This window comes from Maniola jurtina, chromosome 18 (assembly GCF_905333055.1).
Source record: "Maniola jurtina chromosome 18, ilManJurt1.1, whole genome shotgun sequence".
NCBI lineage: Eukaryota > Metazoa > Arthropoda > Insecta > Lepidoptera > Nymphalidae > Maniola > Maniola jurtina.
This window is the reverse complement of record NC_060046.1, coordinates 4972206-4990511: the sequence shown is the minus strand read 5'-3', so window position 1 is coordinate 4990511 and position 18306 is coordinate 4972206. Positions and strand designations below refer to the sequence as shown.

The 18306-nt window shown below is 33.9% G+C and overlaps 2 protein-coding genes and 1 long non-coding RNA gene across 30 annotated transcripts in view; 2 read left to right on the top strand and 1 right to left on the bottom strand.

Annotated features, from left to right (window-relative positions):
- LOC123874459 (casein kinase I) overlaps positions 1 to 5693 on the bottom strand; it is a 50596-nt gene extending 44903 nt beyond the window's left edge. For 16 of the 26 annotated variants that reach the window (XM_045919822.1, XM_045919830.1, XM_045919835.1 and 13 more), the window contains exon 1: positions 4645 to 5693. In XM_045919822.1, coding sequence (XP_045775778.1) covers positions 4645 to 4706 — 62 coding nt within the window. In that variant the 5' untranslated portion in view covers positions 4707 to 5693. The remainder of the gene's footprint in view (positions 1 to 4644) is intronic. The other 10 variants (XM_045919811.1, XM_045919814.1, XM_045919813.1 and 7 more) reach the window with 10 other exon arrangements.
- Positions 4777 to 18145, top strand: LOC123874465. The gene is made up of 3 exons (XR_006797926.1): positions 4777 to 4787; positions 10333 to 10338; positions 18093 to 18145. It is a non-coding gene; the product is annotated as an uncharacterized LOC123874465 (long non-coding RNA).
- LOC123874461 (alpha-tocopherol transfer protein-like) lies at positions 7120 to 16255 on the top strand. Of its 3 annotated transcripts, none has more exons than XM_045919845.1 (7): positions 7120 to 7447; positions 11010 to 11118; positions 12436 to 12595; positions 13167 to 13416; positions 13943 to 14053; positions 14665 to 14806; positions 16015 to 16048. In XM_045919845.1, the coding sequence occupies exons 2-6, from the start codon at positions 11028 to 11030 to the stop codon at positions 14803 to 14805; spliced, it is 753 nt and encodes a 250-aa protein (XP_045775801.1). In that variant the 5' UTR covers positions 7120 to 7447; positions 11010 to 11027; the 3' UTR covers position 14806; positions 16015 to 16048. The 3 variants fall into 3 exon arrangements, with proteins under 3 accessions (XP_045775801.1, XP_045775800.1, XP_045775798.1); XM_045919844.1 differs by having other exon boundaries at positions 7121 to 7451; positions 14665 to 14801; positions 16010 to 16255; XM_045919842.1 differs by having other exon boundaries at positions 7124 to 7447; positions 14665 to 14801; positions 16010 to 16255.
- Positions 18146 to 18306: the final 161 nt, after the last annotated feature.

Below are 18306 nucleotides of genomic sequence, written 5' to 3'. Positions count from 1 at the left end.
ATATAATAATAAAACATTTTTACCTTATTTTAGTGGTAAGAATTATAATTTACAGCATTTTTAGGGTTCCATACCACAAAAGAAAAAAAGGAACCCTTATAGGATCACTTGGTTGTCTTTGTCTGTCAAGAAAACCTATAAGAGTACTTCCCTAGGCACCTAGAATCATGAAATTTAGCCGGTAGCTAGGTCTTATAGCACAAGTTAAGGGAATAATCCAAAAACAATGAATTTGTGTAAACATTATAGAAAAATTGCTTTTTTTGTACCATGGTATGAAACTCTTCTTATAGGGGTCTGACTCGCACTTGAGCGGTATTTCTTATTTTTATGATAAGGCATGGCGACTCTGAGGCCAAGTATGTCCTGGCAAGGAATTTCCACAATTTCTTATAGGTTTGGAAAAGTTTGATTTGATAAATCACTTGCATTAAAATGCTTGCTGCTATAGTACAAGTGACTTGCCAAAGCAGATTTCTGCAAGTTTTATTGGTAGTTCTTATCCCAATAAAACTTCTCTCAATACATATTATTATTGGAAAGAGATCACAACCCTTAATAAAGGATGCAGGGAGAGCTTGCTAGTGGACATTTAATTTAAAATTGAACTAGCTATCTCACAGAAGCTAATCTCACTTGAATATTATTTATAGACTTATCAAATTATGTATGTTAAGTACTTAAGTAAGTATAAATTTTATATATATTTGTAAACAAAGAATAACATACAAGATAATAATCTTAAACCAAGGTAGAGAAACATTGATAAATTCACACCACACAGTTTTCACATAATTGATGTGCAAGAGAAGAGAGTTTATGGTTTAAAGATTTTAAAAAACTTAACTATGGAAAGGGAATGAAAAGCACCTGTACAGTTGCTCTTAGTTGGTAAGGTTTGTGACATTATAAGTATGATCATTTGCATGTACCTACAAAAATTCTTAATGGGTATGTTTACCCTACCATCCTTTTTGATGGGAATTCCTGGATCTATCACAGTTAGTTTGAGCATAATCTACAGCTATGTTGGCACAGTTTGTCATTTACTTAAGGCATACATTTACATATAAATACACACCAATCATCTATAGTCTATACATATAATAAAATTGTAGAAAAGTGGTGTCTGTACAATGGAAATATATAAAAAAAATGTAGCAGGGGTTGTTATTATATCGATGCCGAACCCGAAATTGTAATTAATTTTTTTTCTGTCTGTTTGTCTGTTTGTCTGTGTGTTTGTGCACGCTAATATCAGAAACGGCTTATTCGATTTAGATACGGTTTTCACTAATATATTGTAGTAAGCTTCACTTAAGATTTAGTGTTTATTTCATGTCAATCGGTTCATAAATAAAAAAGTTATGTCAATTTAAGGAATCACGCTGCCCGAAAAGTCACTATTCCACGCGAACGAAGTCGCGGGCACAGCTAGTATCAAATAAAAATATTCTGTATATCTATACTATACTATAGTTAGGTCTACCTTCATTGTTACAGAAATTATAGTCCCCATAAATCTTTTCGGCGATTACATAAAGTTTGCTAACTTCAATGCAATGACTAATTTATTATAGGTGTCATAGGTGTCAAAGAGGAGTTGTGCATCAAATAATTGTATCTTTTTACTGGTAGGTATTTGATACTGTTTTTTATATTTTGATTGCAAATAAGTCAGTATGTATGCTGATTACTCATTACAATTTTATGCATTAATCTTAGAGATTAGATTGGATTCACAACATTAAACACATTTCTAAGTTACCTTCCACCCCTGTACATTTGACAACAGCTGATGTGTTTGGTTATTTTTTAGATTGTTATTTCTATTACTGTGTACTCTACGTCACATTACTCACACATAAACTGAAGAGGCTATAAGTGATGCACAAACGATTTGTAACTATGTTCACTCAACTGCCAAGAAGATTCATGCGGACTATACATAATATGTAACTACTCTTCCCAATTATTTTCATTGTAATTTATATGTATGTATATAAAATAAAAACTTAAACACAACACATTAAATGGAAATAATATTTTTGACTGAAACAAATGAAAGGTTTGTATGGAATAAAATTGATATTAAAGATTTTTAGATGTTAATCTGCATTTTTGATAAGGGTAAAGCCCCTATAACACTATATAAAATATAGTTAGATTAGTCAATAATCAAATAAAGGTGTCCTAATTATCTAACATTATAATTTTATTTTATTTCCCCTTTTCACTCAATAGTCAATACTTAAGTAATTATTTGTCTAAAAAATAATACAAAAACATTATGTCCTGTCTGAGATTCACAGCAATGAAGTTTCACAAAATATTGTTCAATATGTTTTTTATGCTAAAACCCTTTCAACCATTAATGATTACATAATTAAATTGAAAAACAAAACATACCTAAGATATGGAAAAAAATTACTTATTCACAATTAGTTAGTAAGCAAAGTACCTACTTAAGAAAATGATTCATAATATAGGTTAACCAATGTAAATAGTAAATGTTAGACATAATATCTCAATTGTTTTTGCATGTGTAGACATATTATTATCATGTATATTGCTAAATCTGTTGTAACTAAACTGGAAAATGATACCAATTCTGTTGTACACAATCTTAAAATCAAACTAAACTGACAACAGTTTAGTTTAATTTTAAGATTGTATAAAACTAAACCTATCCTTTTCAGCAAAAGCAAGAACGAACAGTGAAACGGGTAGCACTACATTTGCACCAGTCAATTTAGTTTAGTGTTTCTCAATGCACCCTGTGGAAAAGAATAGCACTAGATTCAACCTCTGAATTTAGTTTAGTTTACAGATAGTGTACATCATCATGACATAATAGTCTGTTATAATATGAGATTTACTCTTTTATACTTAATATAATGCATTTAATTGCATTAGTAAAGCAAGCCAATAATAACAAGCCATTTGAGGTTAAAGAAATACTTGTTAAGTATTCAATAATAATCTGTGTTAAGTATGTGTGTTATATTATTTTCTTATTGTGTTACCAGCTGTTTATGATATATTTCTGTTGTTGATTAAGGTGTTTTCATTAGCTTATGCTGAATAGGTATTATTTTTAAAGTATACAATACCAGGAAGTAGTGTTTACATACTAATGCAGAGGCATTTGGCAACATTTGCACTAAGCTTTTCAATTAAGATAATCTGCCATATTCAAATCTTGTTGTTTTACAATCTTACTACTCAATACTATTAAAGTGAAAGTTTGGATGTTTCTTACTCCTTCATGCCACAATTACTGAGCCGAATTGGCTAAAATTTAGTATGACGATAGTTTACATTCTGAATTAATACATAATATGCTTTTTAAATTAGGTATACTTTTTTTGAATAATTGAATAGACTGACAAATCCAATAATCCGGCACCTACAAGGACCTACCTAAGGACTACAAATTGCACAAAAACAGACCTCAATTAAGGATTACTTTAAAACTATGAAATGAGTTAATTGTGAGATATGTTACAGTTATAAAAAACATATAGAACATGAACACAATTACATTGTATTACCTTATGAAATGCTTCATTTTATTTATTATGATTTTTTTATACAATCCAGTTATCCAAACCCAATAATCCAGCACCCTCTAGTTTTTAATACTGCCAGATTAGTGTGATTCTACTGTATGTGAGTTACAAAATATATTGCCATTGATTTCTCAATTGAAATGCATAGTATAAGTTATTAAATTAATAAATTACTACATCTTACTTACTTAAGTTATTAAGTGAATGTAAGTTATAAGTTTTCTACTTATTCAAATATTCAAAGCATTGCTATAATAAAAACTCATACAGATTGTAAGTTAGATTCTTACATAAGAAGCAATTTAGTTATTTTGTATAGTGTGCTGTACTTTTAATGTTATATAAAGCCAAATAAATAACTAATTCAGATAACATAACCACAAATTGAAGTTTCTTGACACCTCTTCAGTAGTTTGTATGTGTTATTTTATTAAGTACTAAAATGTAGTTGGAACTTAATTCTCTTAATTTTGCTGAGACAACATAACAGCAATATAAATTATGTTGTTACAACAATGATATATAAGTATATGTGTTATATAAATACATACTTGTTTTACATAAATAAATAAATAAAAGCCACCCTCCTCTTACACTATTAAAGAAATTTAATTCTAGATAGTAGATGTGCCTATTCATAAACAAGACTAAAGAAATTCTAAAAAAATAACTGAATATCTAAATGTGTGAACTATTAACATAACCATAGATACTACTAATAAAAATGAATCTATTTAATTGAAACATTTAGATGTATGAGCTTAAAATTTTAGGTTATATTCATAATTTTATTCAGCTTATCACTGAAATAAGCAAGACTGATTCGTAGTCTAACTAGATACTATGATATGTCAACTGTTAGCATAGTCATACCATACTGATAGCAATATCATAGGTAGATCTATTTAATTGTAGTTTGTATGTTACAATTGTTCATAGATCATAATTATTATTATTAATGAAATAGAAAAGAGTGAACGCTAATAACTGTATAGATACTGTAGCGTGTTCACTACAAGCCTTTGAGCCTACTCTACTCATATTACTGATAGATATGCAAAGGTGATCTTACGTGGATGTTCTTTTGTCGTCGCTCTGACGTTCCTTGTCCTTGTTACCCTCACGCTTATTCATAATACTAGTGAATGCAGGCTAAGCCCAGCCTGGCTGATCACGCCCAATGCCCACCGACAGTCGGGGCCACACCGCACCGCAGTCCATGTCACCACAGCCCCCGGCCTCTGCACTGCAACCTCGCCATGCCACTGCACTCACCAGCAATCCACACCACACACTTCAATAATACGTTTTTTTTCTCTTTTTCAACACAACACTATATTTTTGTAATTTATCTCAAAATCATTTTCACTGCAACGACACAGATGTTTCGGCGACTCGCGAACCGACTAACGGGAAATCTTTTAGTAATTGATGACTGCGCTTTTACGACTGATAATGACAACTGATAATTTTGATACAACTCATCCAGAAAAGGAGCACGATTATTGTACGGGTCGCCGTGCCAATGTTATGTTCACTGAACAGTAACAACAAGCTCTGTATGGTGGTGATGACTGATGACTTTTACACGGACAACTATGCAATTTGATCAAAGGGCGTGTTATATTTCTTATTAGTTGACTAACATCGATACTAAGAGTGAAATAACAATCGGAAAACCCTAACAATTGACAGCTCCTGTTCGATGTGAGAAGTCAACCCAAATAAAATCTGTCGGCGCTAATCGTATTGAAACAGATATTTTGCGGAGATGGCTTCAGGTTAAGTTCACAGCACTTTATATGATTAAATCGCAAGCAGATACAAACACCGTACGCAATTTATGATTAGCTTCACAACGTCGCCGAAACATCAAATGGACATTTGTCCTGATAAAAAAGTTTAGGTTTTGTAATGGCCACCAATGGTACACTTTAGTCACTTTATAACTGTAATTTAGGAATCCTGTTTTTTAAAGTTCAATCTATGGAATTTAATTAGCTAAAACTTTACCTAAATATATACCAACTAACGACAAAATTTCATAGTTAAAAAATGTTATTTCAAAGATTATTCACTGAAATATCGCCATTCGGCGCATGCGCAAACTTGTAGCAGACGGTGTTGCTATATGAATAAAACCAGATCATATTTTTTATAGTTAAAAGGAAATATAAGGAAAATAGGCACGATTTAAAAACAATTATAATTTGATAAATGAATTACATCAAAATTAAATATTTTAAAAATTCTCTTTGTAATGCGATAATTTTACTACTTTCTGTCTAATCTGCAAAGACTAAAAGCGGACAACATCTTTTTTTTTTTAAATGATTGCCTGATTCTGGATTCTTTTGATCAAAAAGCACAACCTTTGTCTGTACATAGTCCTAGTCTATGATATTGAGGTTCATTCAAAATAAAAAAATAAACAATGTAATATTAATATTTTAAAAAAAACAAAAATAGTCCACATAGTAAATTTTATAATACTGGCTTTATGAAAACAAGCAAAGTAGGTACCTTTGATAAGATATAATATAGTGGTGCCTTTATTCTTGACGCATTTATGTTGGTAATTTGGCGCTAATTTTGAAAGATTGGAAAGTTGCACCAATCGATAGATATTGTAGCTTGAGTAGATAAAAAGGATCCTATCATGCTATCATCTGAAATACGTAGCACCTACCTACTTTATACTTAATAATATATTATTTATATTATTATATTGGATTGGATCCAATGGCTTTAGATTACAAGGAGTCTGCTTCTTTTTCTTTTCCTAGCATGTTCGTTGTTGGTGCTTTGGTTTTTAAATTATTCGAAATCCATAATTTAGATAGGTTACTATTATCACAGTTAAAACTGTGCTATTATAGTATGACTGACGTCCATCCTTTGCAAGGTAGGTAAGGTATTTTACCTTGAGGTAATCTATCAATTTTTATACCTACCAAGGTTTTGCTAATATACCGAGACCGATTGCCGATCCACAGATTAGATAAACCTAAGGCTGAAGGCAAATTAACAATCTAGTACTATCTACCTACCAGCTACTGTGAATTTTATGGCGACTTCCAAAATATCTGTAATATAGCATAGCTGTAGATATGTTCGACGTATGAGTCATCTCATCATTGCAACAAGGTGAGTGAACCTGTCTTTATAGCGCCTTGACATAGTGCAACAATATGTACTTTCCAACTCTTTTTCACAACCACCTCAATTTACTTCTTGACAACACACCCTTTCTTTGATAAGAACCCTTTGCCTGAACAAATTTAGAAATTAGAGCAGCCCGGAATCGAACCTGGGGCTATAAGTTATTTATAAGTTATTACGTCTTTGCGCTAGACAGATCGTCAGGTTCCGCATACCGCTACAAAAGAATTGTGATCTTGTACCTGCGCAGTTGGCGATTTATCGATCTATTTGGTGATAGGTACTATGAAGGCGCGACGGCGGCGACGAGCCGATAGCTGTGTAGCTGCGCTATCAGTCCATCAGTCAACATCTCTCTTCTCGCGTTGTAGGAAAGTACATAACAATTTTCCATTGCATACACATCACCTCCACTCTCAGCATGACGAGCTGTTTTTATTTGACGCCAACTGTACATGATTGTCATAATAATATTATTTCTTCTTTTCTGTAGTCAAATTACTTGTAATAAATATTGTAGTAGGAAACGAGATGAATCACTGTACAAATTACAAAACTCTTGCGACGCGTTCGCAATGACATGGAACCAAGCCCCAAGGTCCCAGTGCTAGCGGAGTCGTGCCGCTCACTTGACGTATTACAAGTTTTTTTTATTATAATATTTTTGTGAATGTGATTATCGCACTTGGGTGTCAATTATTCGCCATACAATCGTAAGTATTATATCTACATTACTTCTAACAACTTTTCTCTATGACTGTACTAGGTGTACCTAACGGAATAGAATGCATACTTATTAGGAAACCAAAACATTGGTTTTCATTCTATGTATTGGGAAACTATTTGTGGAAATATTTTTAAGTGTTTTACCTTAACGTCAGAGACTCGGTCCAAATATTATAATGTACGGAATTATTTTATGGGATTTTGAAGGTTACTCCGTAGCATATAGAGTCTTTAATCCTGTGTTTAGTGCAACATATAAGCTGTAGTGTATTGATGTGATCACCAAGGTGCAATCGATTGATGTAGAATGGCATCATCGTTAAGGTCAGGATTATTGAAGAAGGCTTATTGAGCTTGACTTATGACATGCTTGAGGAATTACACCTTAACTCTCCCTTATCTAATTACCTACCTACATATTTCCCACTCTTTGAATAGGTAGGTACTACGTTGTTACGGCTTTATGCCCTTTTGCATACACTGTCACTAAACCGATTTCCATGAAACTCTCTACGTAAGAATCGTGAAATAAATATGAACATTCCGGCCTTGCCCAACTCCCCAAGTCCCAAATTTTCCTAAGGAGATGTTTCCAAAGGTTTGCGTAAAAAAAATTGAGTTAAAAGGTTAAAGTTAAAACATCGCTATTTTTAAATAAGGTTTCTTATTAGTTAGTATAGGTAGTATAATAATTTTATTTCTTCGAGAGTTTTTCTCACGGCTTATCGTGATTGTTCTGACTGATTGTGATAAGCGAATCCGTCGGTTTGGACCTCGGAATGTTGTTCTACCGTTAGGTACCTACCACAGAACTCCTGTACCTACCTATTACTTCTCGGATTGTTGCTAGGCGCATTTTACATAGAATTTTACATAGAAGTACGAGACGTGGCGCGGGCACCGCCACCTATCCTATGTTACACCAACGACCTCTATTTACATTACATGCTAGACGGGTCATTTCGAACATAAATCGTGTTAAATAAGAAACTATTAAAATTGGTATGACACCGGCCATCAAAAGCCAAAAAGAGTGGCAGCCCGCAGAAATGTTCGAAATGACCCGTCTACTGCATACACAGATGTCATTGTATAACAATCGTTATGGATATGTATTATGTATTGTATGTATTATTAGGTCTATGGAAGAGACATGAAAGTTTCGCTAGAACGGTGACGTCCAAACTGTGCGTCCAAACAATCACAATCAAGCGAATTTTATCAATTATGTTTTTGAAATAACATTTTTATCGATTCCCAATATGCTGTAAAGCGTCACGTCTTGGAGACAAACGTATACCTACAACCGAGACGTATAAGAATTGAAAAAATGTTTAACTGTAATAAATAAAAATATCATTTCGAAAACATAATTGTTAAAAATTTTCAAAAGAAAAATAAAACCGACTTCAAAAACGACAAACACTAAAAAGTAAAAAATAACTTTTGTTTAGCTACACGTGTAATGCACCTAGGTATGAAGTCGAGCGAGCATATTAAAACAAAATTAGAAATCCAAGAGTGAAGCTCGCCCGACTTCACACCTAGGTGCATTACACGTGTAGCTAAACAAAAGTTATTTTTTACTTTTTAGTGTTTGTCGTTTTTGAAGTCGGTTTTATTTTTCTTTTGAAAATTTTTTATTTCACAATTTTTAGTGGCCCTACTGTACTATAATATGCTGTGCCCAGTTAAAACCCTACTGTTTACTAAGCTATTACACTGATCGCGAGCAATTTGCTCCTATCCATTGAGGAGTTCTGTTCTCCATCTCCGAAGATATTCATCAGATCTTCACCAAATTTATATGGGACCACCTGCACAGTATACCCTTTCAAACAAAAAAAAATTTTTCCAAATCGGTCCAGGGGTCTTTGAGTAATCGGGGAACATACATAAAAAAAAAAAAAAAAATAAAAAAAAAAAAAAAAGATCCCGACGAATTGAGAACCTCCTCCTTTTTTGGAAGTCGGTTAAAAATTCGCTTGATTGTAGTTGTTTGGACGTGACATTATGATTAAATTACAAAACAAACAGAATATCAGTTAGAAACCTACCAAATTGTTATTTCTCTCACTTGCTTATCTATTTTAAATTCTGATTAAGTATAAGTATAAAGTAATTACCTAACTTAATTTACTTCTTAGTTATGACTTATTCTTAGCTATAGTTATGACTTATAACAAAAAACTTACGTAATGCCGACATAATTAATGTCAATTACTGTCTTATCTCGCCAACTTCTTCATTCTTGGCTTTTTAGGGTTCCGTAGCTCAAAAGGAAAAACGGAACCCTTATAGGATCACGTTGTTGTCTGTCTGTCGCGTCTGTCCCTCTGTCGTGTCTGTCCGTCTGTCGTGTCTGTCAAGAAAACTTATAGGGTACTTCCCGTTGATCATAAAATTTGGCAGGTAGGTAGCTCTTATAGCACAAGTAAAGGAATAAATCCGAAAACCGTGAATTTTTAGTTACATCATTAAAAAAAAATTAAAATGTATTTAAATTTTCAAAGTAACATAACTGTGCCAAGTGGGGTTTCATATTATTATGAAAGGGCTTTACCTGTACATTCTAAAAAAGATTTTTATTTATTTTTATGCATAATAGTTTTTGATTGATCGTGCAAAATGTCGGAAAAAATACCCGTGCACGCAACCCACGGTGGGCGAATCTGATTTGCACTTGGCCGGTTTTTTCTGATTTTTATCAAAACAGATACATGCGCGGACACATTGGCAACATAATAATTATATCAAAGAGTAGTTGATTCATAATGATGATTAGGTAAATCATCATCATCAGCATGTAGACATCAACGACGTTGGATATGATGACCTTCTGGCGCAGTGGTGAGCGTTGTGGTGTTACAAGTGAGAGGTCCCGGGTTCGATTCCCTTTCACTATTTTTAAATTGTCTCTGGTCTCGTGGAAGGCTGCGGGCTACGGCCGTGTTTAGTTACTTACTAGTTACTACCCTACTGGTAAAGACGTGCCGTCAAACGATTTAGCATTCTGGTACGATGCCGCGTAAAAAGGGATAAGGCGTATGGGTTCTAGTAAAAACTGCCATATTCCTTCCAAGTTATGCTTACCGCTACTATCAGACTTCATCATCACTTACCACTAGGTGAGATCGCAGTCAAGGGCTAAGGGGCATCACCCACTACCACTTTTTGTAGCGATACGATCTCTTTACGAGATGACATGTACCTATCCTATACTGAGTTAGTGAGTCACCCCGCGGGTAGGTACATATATCCAATCCAATCCATTAGCCTGTTTGTATCCACTGCTGGACATAGTCCTTTCCAAGAGCGCGCCACCAAACAAGGTCCTCCGCCTTCCTCATCCACCCGCTCCCCGCCACCTTCTTCAGGTCATTGGTCCAATGGGCTGGAGGTCGTCCCACACTGCGCTTACCGGTACGCGGTCTCCACTCCAGAACACGTCGGCCCCATCGGCCGTCGTCGGTTCTACGACAGACATTACTAACTGATTACTGTAATTAGCTAGTTTAACGTAATTGTAATGTTTCATTTACTTTCCAGGTAGCTTCAATATATATTATGTCTAAGAAAGTCTCAGAAGAACAATCAAAATGTGTTCAGCAATTAAGAGAGTGGGTAAACAAACAGCCGCATCTTCCAAAAGATATAGGTGAGCAAAGAAAGTGTAGTTTAATGGAGTAGCTTTAGGAACCAAACACAATAATTATGCAATTACTAAATGATGGCCGCGACTGCGTTCGCGTGTATTTAGGTTTTCTTGAAATTCCGTGGGAACTCTTTGATTTTCCGGAATAATAAGTAGCCTATGTGCTAATCCAGGGTATAATCTATCTCCATTCTAAATTTCAGCCCAATCCGTCCAGTAGTTTTTGCGTGAAGGAGTAACAAACATACACACACACACATACAAACTTTCTCCTTTATAATATTATAGTGTGATGGGTTGTAATAAATATAAGGCAAGATCCCGGAACCACTAGATCTTATAATTTATTTCTAAAGAAACAAAATGTGTGGGATAGAGTACCTATTTAGTGTTAGTGTTCATAGTTTTAAAAATGCATATAATAAGTACATTATACATAATTCAACTAGGTAATTTAAATTAATTAACACCATATTTCGTACTTAATTATGCAGTAGACTTATACCATACCTACCTACCTACCTAAACACAATATCCTATGTATTGTTCAAGTTTCCGTGGAAATCATGTTTAATATAAAAATAGCAAATATGAGAACATATATAAGTTTTTTTAGAAGCTTGAGGCCATAAGTTATATTTAACACATAAAAGTGAATTTTATTATATACTGAACTGGTTGTTTGCGAGTTACGCATTAAATTGACTCAGCGAAATACACATTACTTAATTTCGTTTAATTAGCGAAAGTAAAGACGGCCCGGGCACTCTAGCGAGATTGTATATTGAAATAATTCATTCGGTTTAAAAAAAAAATTAAGTAAGTAAGTACTTACCGACTTTTGAAATGATCTTTATTTATTTACTTACCAGATAATGCCTGCTACTTCTTCCGCGTGGATATAGGATTTCAGAAATCCGTTGAGAACTATAAATTTTCGGGAAAAAGTAGTCTACTAGTCTATTTACTTACCGTTAGATCGTGGATGTTAACTGTTATCCCTGTACCAAATAGATGATGCCCCAAAACAGATGATTTAGGTTTTTTAAATATCCCTATGACTTTCCTTGACGAATACTTATGTCCGTCCACACAAAGCTAAGCTGATTCCTAATTCCGTGTCCCCAGCACTAACTCTGTGTCAGAATTCGGGTAAATGGCTAAACTTGCTTAGTTTTCCCAGGTATAAATCCTCTTAAAATCGGTTGAAAGTAATAGGCAGTGAAAAGCTAACATCAGGCAAACAGACAGACAGGCACACTTTCCTACCGAGCGAACCTTAAAAGTTAGAAGACTTAAAAAAGTTTTAATTTTTTACAGATGACAAACTTCTACTGCGTTTCGCCCACAGCTGTTACTACGATATAGAGAAAGCGAAGGCTACCTTAAATTTGTTTTTCTCAGTGAGATCAAATTGCACTGATTTATTGACCAATCGTGACCCTTTGTCTCCACATATGCAGAAGATTCTCAAAATCATGTAAGAATACCTACCAATTTTTTACGATTTTTCATTAAACAAGCTTCGTTCAGCTACAGTCCGTCTGGTTTATCCGTAGGTACTCCTTATTTATTCGTAGTATGCCCTCCATTCTACTGATGCGGCGCGGTGTAAGGTTTATAACACATTATGCCCGCGGCTTCGCGTTCCCGTGGTTTTCGGTTTTTTTAAATCCCGTAGGAACTCTTTGATTTTCCGGGATAAAAATGTCCTTCCCCGTGATGTATCCCAAGTCTGTACCCATTAAAATTGGTTCAGCGGTTGGGCCGTGAAAACGTAGAAGACAGACAAACAGACACACTTTCGCATTTATAAATATTAGTATGTATGAGTAGGTAGCTGTTTGTTGTAGTACGATACCTACATCTCAGACTTTGGAATCGTAGCGTTAGTCTTTAGTTAAGTTGATATAAAATAATAAGTAATTAGCCACTAATTATCATCCATACATTCATTCAATTCATTACAGCCATAAATTGATTTATAATTGACTGTTGAAAAGATATTTATACTTACTTAAATAATATAGAAAGAACTTTTTTATTTCCAGAAATCTCGGAACCTACACAACATCGGATAACAGATGCCTATTCGTGTATCAAATAAATGATCCAGGTCTTGAAAACTATGACTATACCCTGGATACGAAGCTTTTCTTTCTAAGCACGGACGCGAGATTCCTGGACAGCGACGTACTCCATGAGGCTGACATAGTGCTCATGGACGTCAGAGATGTGACCCTCAGGTTTCTTACGAAGATGAATATCTCCGTTGCTAGGAGATTGTCTAAATATCAGGAGGTAAGATAAGCTGCCCCCCTTAATTGATGCTGTCCTTTAATGATTGATATATTTTTAGCCTAACCCCCCAGATTATACATTCGAAATAGATCGAGATGGCGTCGATACTAATATTTTTCTCTAAACTAGAGTATCTGCATCCTTTTCTTTATAATATTACTGAAACAGAACAGTAAATGAATTTTTAACAAAAGAACAAATTTTAGTGCTAGGTACACTTCTTGAAACACTTTGCTCAAGACTGGCACCTAAAGTCACGAGGTTTGACAGTTCTAAATTAAATTAGCTTTAATTCATCTTTCCTTTTCTTATAAGGAACAATGGCAAGAAAAAGATGTGAATATGTTCTCTAAAATTTAATACTATGTACTCTAAAATACTCTAAAACTTAATTGTATCAATGTAATCACTAGCTTTTGTTTAATAATAACTTGCCACCAGGTCTGATTGCATCCAAGCGCTAGTCTATAAACTGGAAAAAAAAAGATTTGAACTTCGGAGTTTTTAAAATCTAATGTTATTTCAGGATGCGATCCCGATTAGATTAAAGCAGGTGCACGTGATCAACGCACCGCCATTTATAGACAAAATATACGGAGTTCTGAAGCCTTTCATGAAGAAAGAGGTTACTGAACTGGTACGTTTTCGACCGACTCATATTTGTACAGCATGGGCAGGAGCCAACATTTTTATCCCGCGACATAAATCCACTGACAAGGGATAAAACTTGTCCACCTCTCTCAACAGGGGAGAGAGGAAGTTTATCCCCATTTCGGAGACAATTTTATCCTCGATATGGGACGTGGGTTTGATTCTCATAGAGCTTTCAATTATTAAAAAATTAAAAAGATGTTTCGCACTTTTGCAGATGTTGTTTGCAACCCAAAAACAACCCAAGTATAACCCAAACATAGCCCAACCATAATCCAAACACAACTCATACCAACCTAAGTATTTCCCGTTGACCTAGAATTATGAAATTTGGCAGGTAGCAGTGCCTTATAGGACAAGCAGGTAAAGTAAAAACTTCCAAAAACTGACAAGTCTTTTCCCCCATTTTATACACTGTTTGTGGTTCGAAGAGTGGATATAACTGTGTGAGTGGATAAACATTTTATCCTATCCCGGGGAGAAAATGTCTCCGCCTATGCTAACCCTGCGTTGTCCCACATAATATGACGATCACGAAAATCGTATATAATCGATTTATCTACGATATTTTAATCTGCTGCTTCTATTTACATACAGATACATTTCCATCCGCCCAAATCCGAGACCTTGTACAAATACATAAAGAAGGAAGACTTGCCTGAAGACTATGGCGGCTCCCGACCCTCCATGGCCGAAATTACGGAGGACACTATCCAACTTATTATGAGGCTGCGGTAAATGTTACCTATAATCTATATCTATACTAATAAATAAAATTGGAGTGTCTGTCTGTAATTTCGAAATAACTACCGCATATTAAGATCATATGGTTATTTGAACGATCCTATAACTGAATCACACGTTTTTAAATTTTTTGTCTGTCTGTCTGTCTGTCTGTCTGTCTGTCTGTCTGTTTGAAAAGGCTAATCTTGGGAACGGCTGAACCGATTTTGACGGAATTTTCACAGACAAGTAGAGAATTGACCAGGGAGTAACATAGGCTACTTTTTTTAACCGACTTTCAAAAAGGGAGTTGTGTTTTTCTACCTATGTACACCGAAATCTCCGAGATTTCTGAACCGATTTGCGTCATTTCTTTTTTAATCGATAGAGGAACTTTGCGACTTTGTTTCATAAAAAATTTGGAGTCCAACTCCTCAATCCTGATGCTGCAGGGGATCTGACCAATCCACGCGGGCGAAGCTGCGGGCATCAGCTAGTAATAAAATATAATTGAAAATTAATGTAAGAGGAGTTTGTTCGTAGTGCGCGTTATGAATAGAATAGAATAGAATGGAATGGAATGGAGTGGAGTGGAGTGTAGTGGAGTGGAGTAGAATAGAATAGAATAGGATATAATAGAATAGAATAGAATATGAATAAAATATATTATTTTTATTCAAATAAACTTTTACAAGTGCTTTTGAATCGTCAAAATAATTATATGCCTATAATAATAAGGTATAATATTAAGGTATATCCCGTATTGCCATCTCAACAATAAGTTGAGATGGCAATCGGGGTATGAGGCGGGGGGACGCCCCGCACACCCGCACGTCACCCGCGCTCGTCCGCATTGGGTTAGCACGGTGCGGGTGTGCGGGCTTTCCTTCCCCGATTGCCATTTCAATCTGTCGTACTATACTTTTGATCGATTACTTATTATTTTTAACCCCCGACCCAAAAAGAGGGGTGTTATAAGTTTGACGTGTGTATCTGTGTATCTGTCTGTGGCATCGTAGCTCCTAAGCGAATGAACCGATTTTAATTTAGTTTTTTTGTTTGAAAGGTGGCTTGATCGAGAGTGTTCTTAGCTATTATCGAAGAATCAGTTAAGCCGTTTGAAAGTTATCAGCTCTTTACTAGTTTTCTTATAGAAGTTTTTGTGTCGGGAGTTTTTTAAATTTAGAGTTATATTCAAATAATATTGTTTTCTTTACAGAGAGCAGTTAATAGACGAAAACCTGTGGCGAGTTCCTGAAAAGAATAAGACTGATGCCTCTATAGACGTTGGATCATTCCGAACACTTGCCATAGATTAATGTTTCACTGTGTATTTTTGTAGACAATTTTTTTTTTTCAACCGACTTCAAAAAAAGAAAATGTTCTCAATTCGACTGTATGTTGTTTTTTGTATATTATGTTTGTTACTCGATTACTCCGTCAAATATAAACCGATTTTGATAATTCTTTTTTGTTTGGTAAGTCATACTTTAGAGGTGGTCCCATTTTAGTTTCATGAAGATCTTAATCAGATATTTTATTATATTTTTGTGTATCTAGGTTTATAGATACCTACTTATAGCTTCTGTTTTATAGTATTCTATCTGAGATTATAAATTAAAGAATTGTATGCCGAAGAACTTGTGATATACAAAAGGTAGAGGATAAATACGCATTTATAATATAATATAAGTAGTATATGCCTAATAATGATAATAGTATATATTTTTTACTACCCAAGCATTGTTCTTTTTTGAAGGTTGAAATTAAGTAAATAACTCGTTCTATTTTAGCGCGAATATATAATTTACCTAATAAAAGGTAAGTACCTTTATTTAATGTAAGAAACGCACAAAAATGGGCAGGGCTAGGCATAAAAATAAGTGATATAATGCATAAGTAGATATATTAGTAGGATTTTGATTTCTATTCTTGTAAGTATAGGAGACAACAGGGTAAATATTATATTTTATATTATAATTAACGGGTAGGTACACACCTACCAAGATTAATTTGTTTTGTCTAACTGCCGATATTTCAACTCAGTTGCATGAGTCGTGGTCGTGGTATGTATCCGTTATTTATAATATAAAATGTCGTTGAACCACGAAATAAGCTTAAAATCATTAAGCGATATAAAAGTCTAGTTTTATAAACAACAATGTAATAATATCCGGCTTTGTGTTGCAATACCTCTTTAATTTAAAAAATAAATAAGTAAATCTATCTGTCCGCATGTCACAGGTCTTGAAAAAATAAGTTACAATAATTTGAAATTTTGGTATTTGGTGAAGAACATTGACCCAAAACCGAATATTGAATAAGAAATTCAATTAAGTACTTAAATTATTTTTAGGGTGGTTCCCAGACATGAAAAAAGAAAAAAAATGCAAAAAAATTTTTTTTTTTCCCCAGCATGTGGAGTATCATTTTCTAGACCTAAATTCAGCGGAGTACGAATATATTTTTTACTATTTTTTAACTCAAAATATATAAAGAAATAGGGGCCCGTCAATGAGTCAGTTTTAGACCATTTTTTGATGGGGTTATATCTCATAAACTAAACTAGTTAGGAATATGAAATTTCGGTATATTACGTACCACATATTGTATTTGAACAACAAATACTGAAATCAACAATTCATAAAGTAGGTAGTTTGTAAGCTTGACCAAAAACATCATAATTTCTCACACTTGGTCGGTTTTGTTATTATTTATGTACCTACATATAAATAGGTAAGTAGGTACAATAATAATAATTAATTATTCATAGTGCATAGCTGTTGTGTTGTTACTCGTTGACATTTTATTGACGTTATTAAAATAGTACCTAATCTCAATATACCTAGTAAGATGAACGTATTTTATATAATTACCTACTATTTTATGTACTAGTACATAAAATATACGTGTACAAAACTGTTATTTATTGTAAACATAACAAACATTACAATTACTTATTACCTATTCAAGACGACATACCTAATGGCAATTTTATTATTGTATAAGTAACATCGTTATGAATTATTATTTAATTTTGTATAGGTAATTTATATTTAGATACCTACCACATGCCTACCACCTACTAGGTATAGACCGTACACTACACTAAACTTAATATGCGATTTTTAGCCCAATTACAAAATATACTTTTATAATTACTTACCTATACTTATGTAAAAATTAAAAATACTGTTGATAAGAAATATTTTTTTACTATTAAATTCCTACATTTACATAGACCAACTCACTGGTTTCATTTTACGTTCACCAAAATCTCCCTCTGTTGCATTGGCTTTTAGGGCCATAGCAGACGCGATGCTTTTAGCATCAGCGATCGGCGTTCTCGGAAGATCAATGCCGCTAATAGAACTCCGTAATCGTAACTCACGATCATGATCGTATTCACGATCTTCAGTCGCAGCTATCAAATCGATATTTTATTTATTATTTCAATACATCTCTTCAACGCATACAGTTTTAAAAACTTAAAACGCGATGCAGCATCGAAGTAAA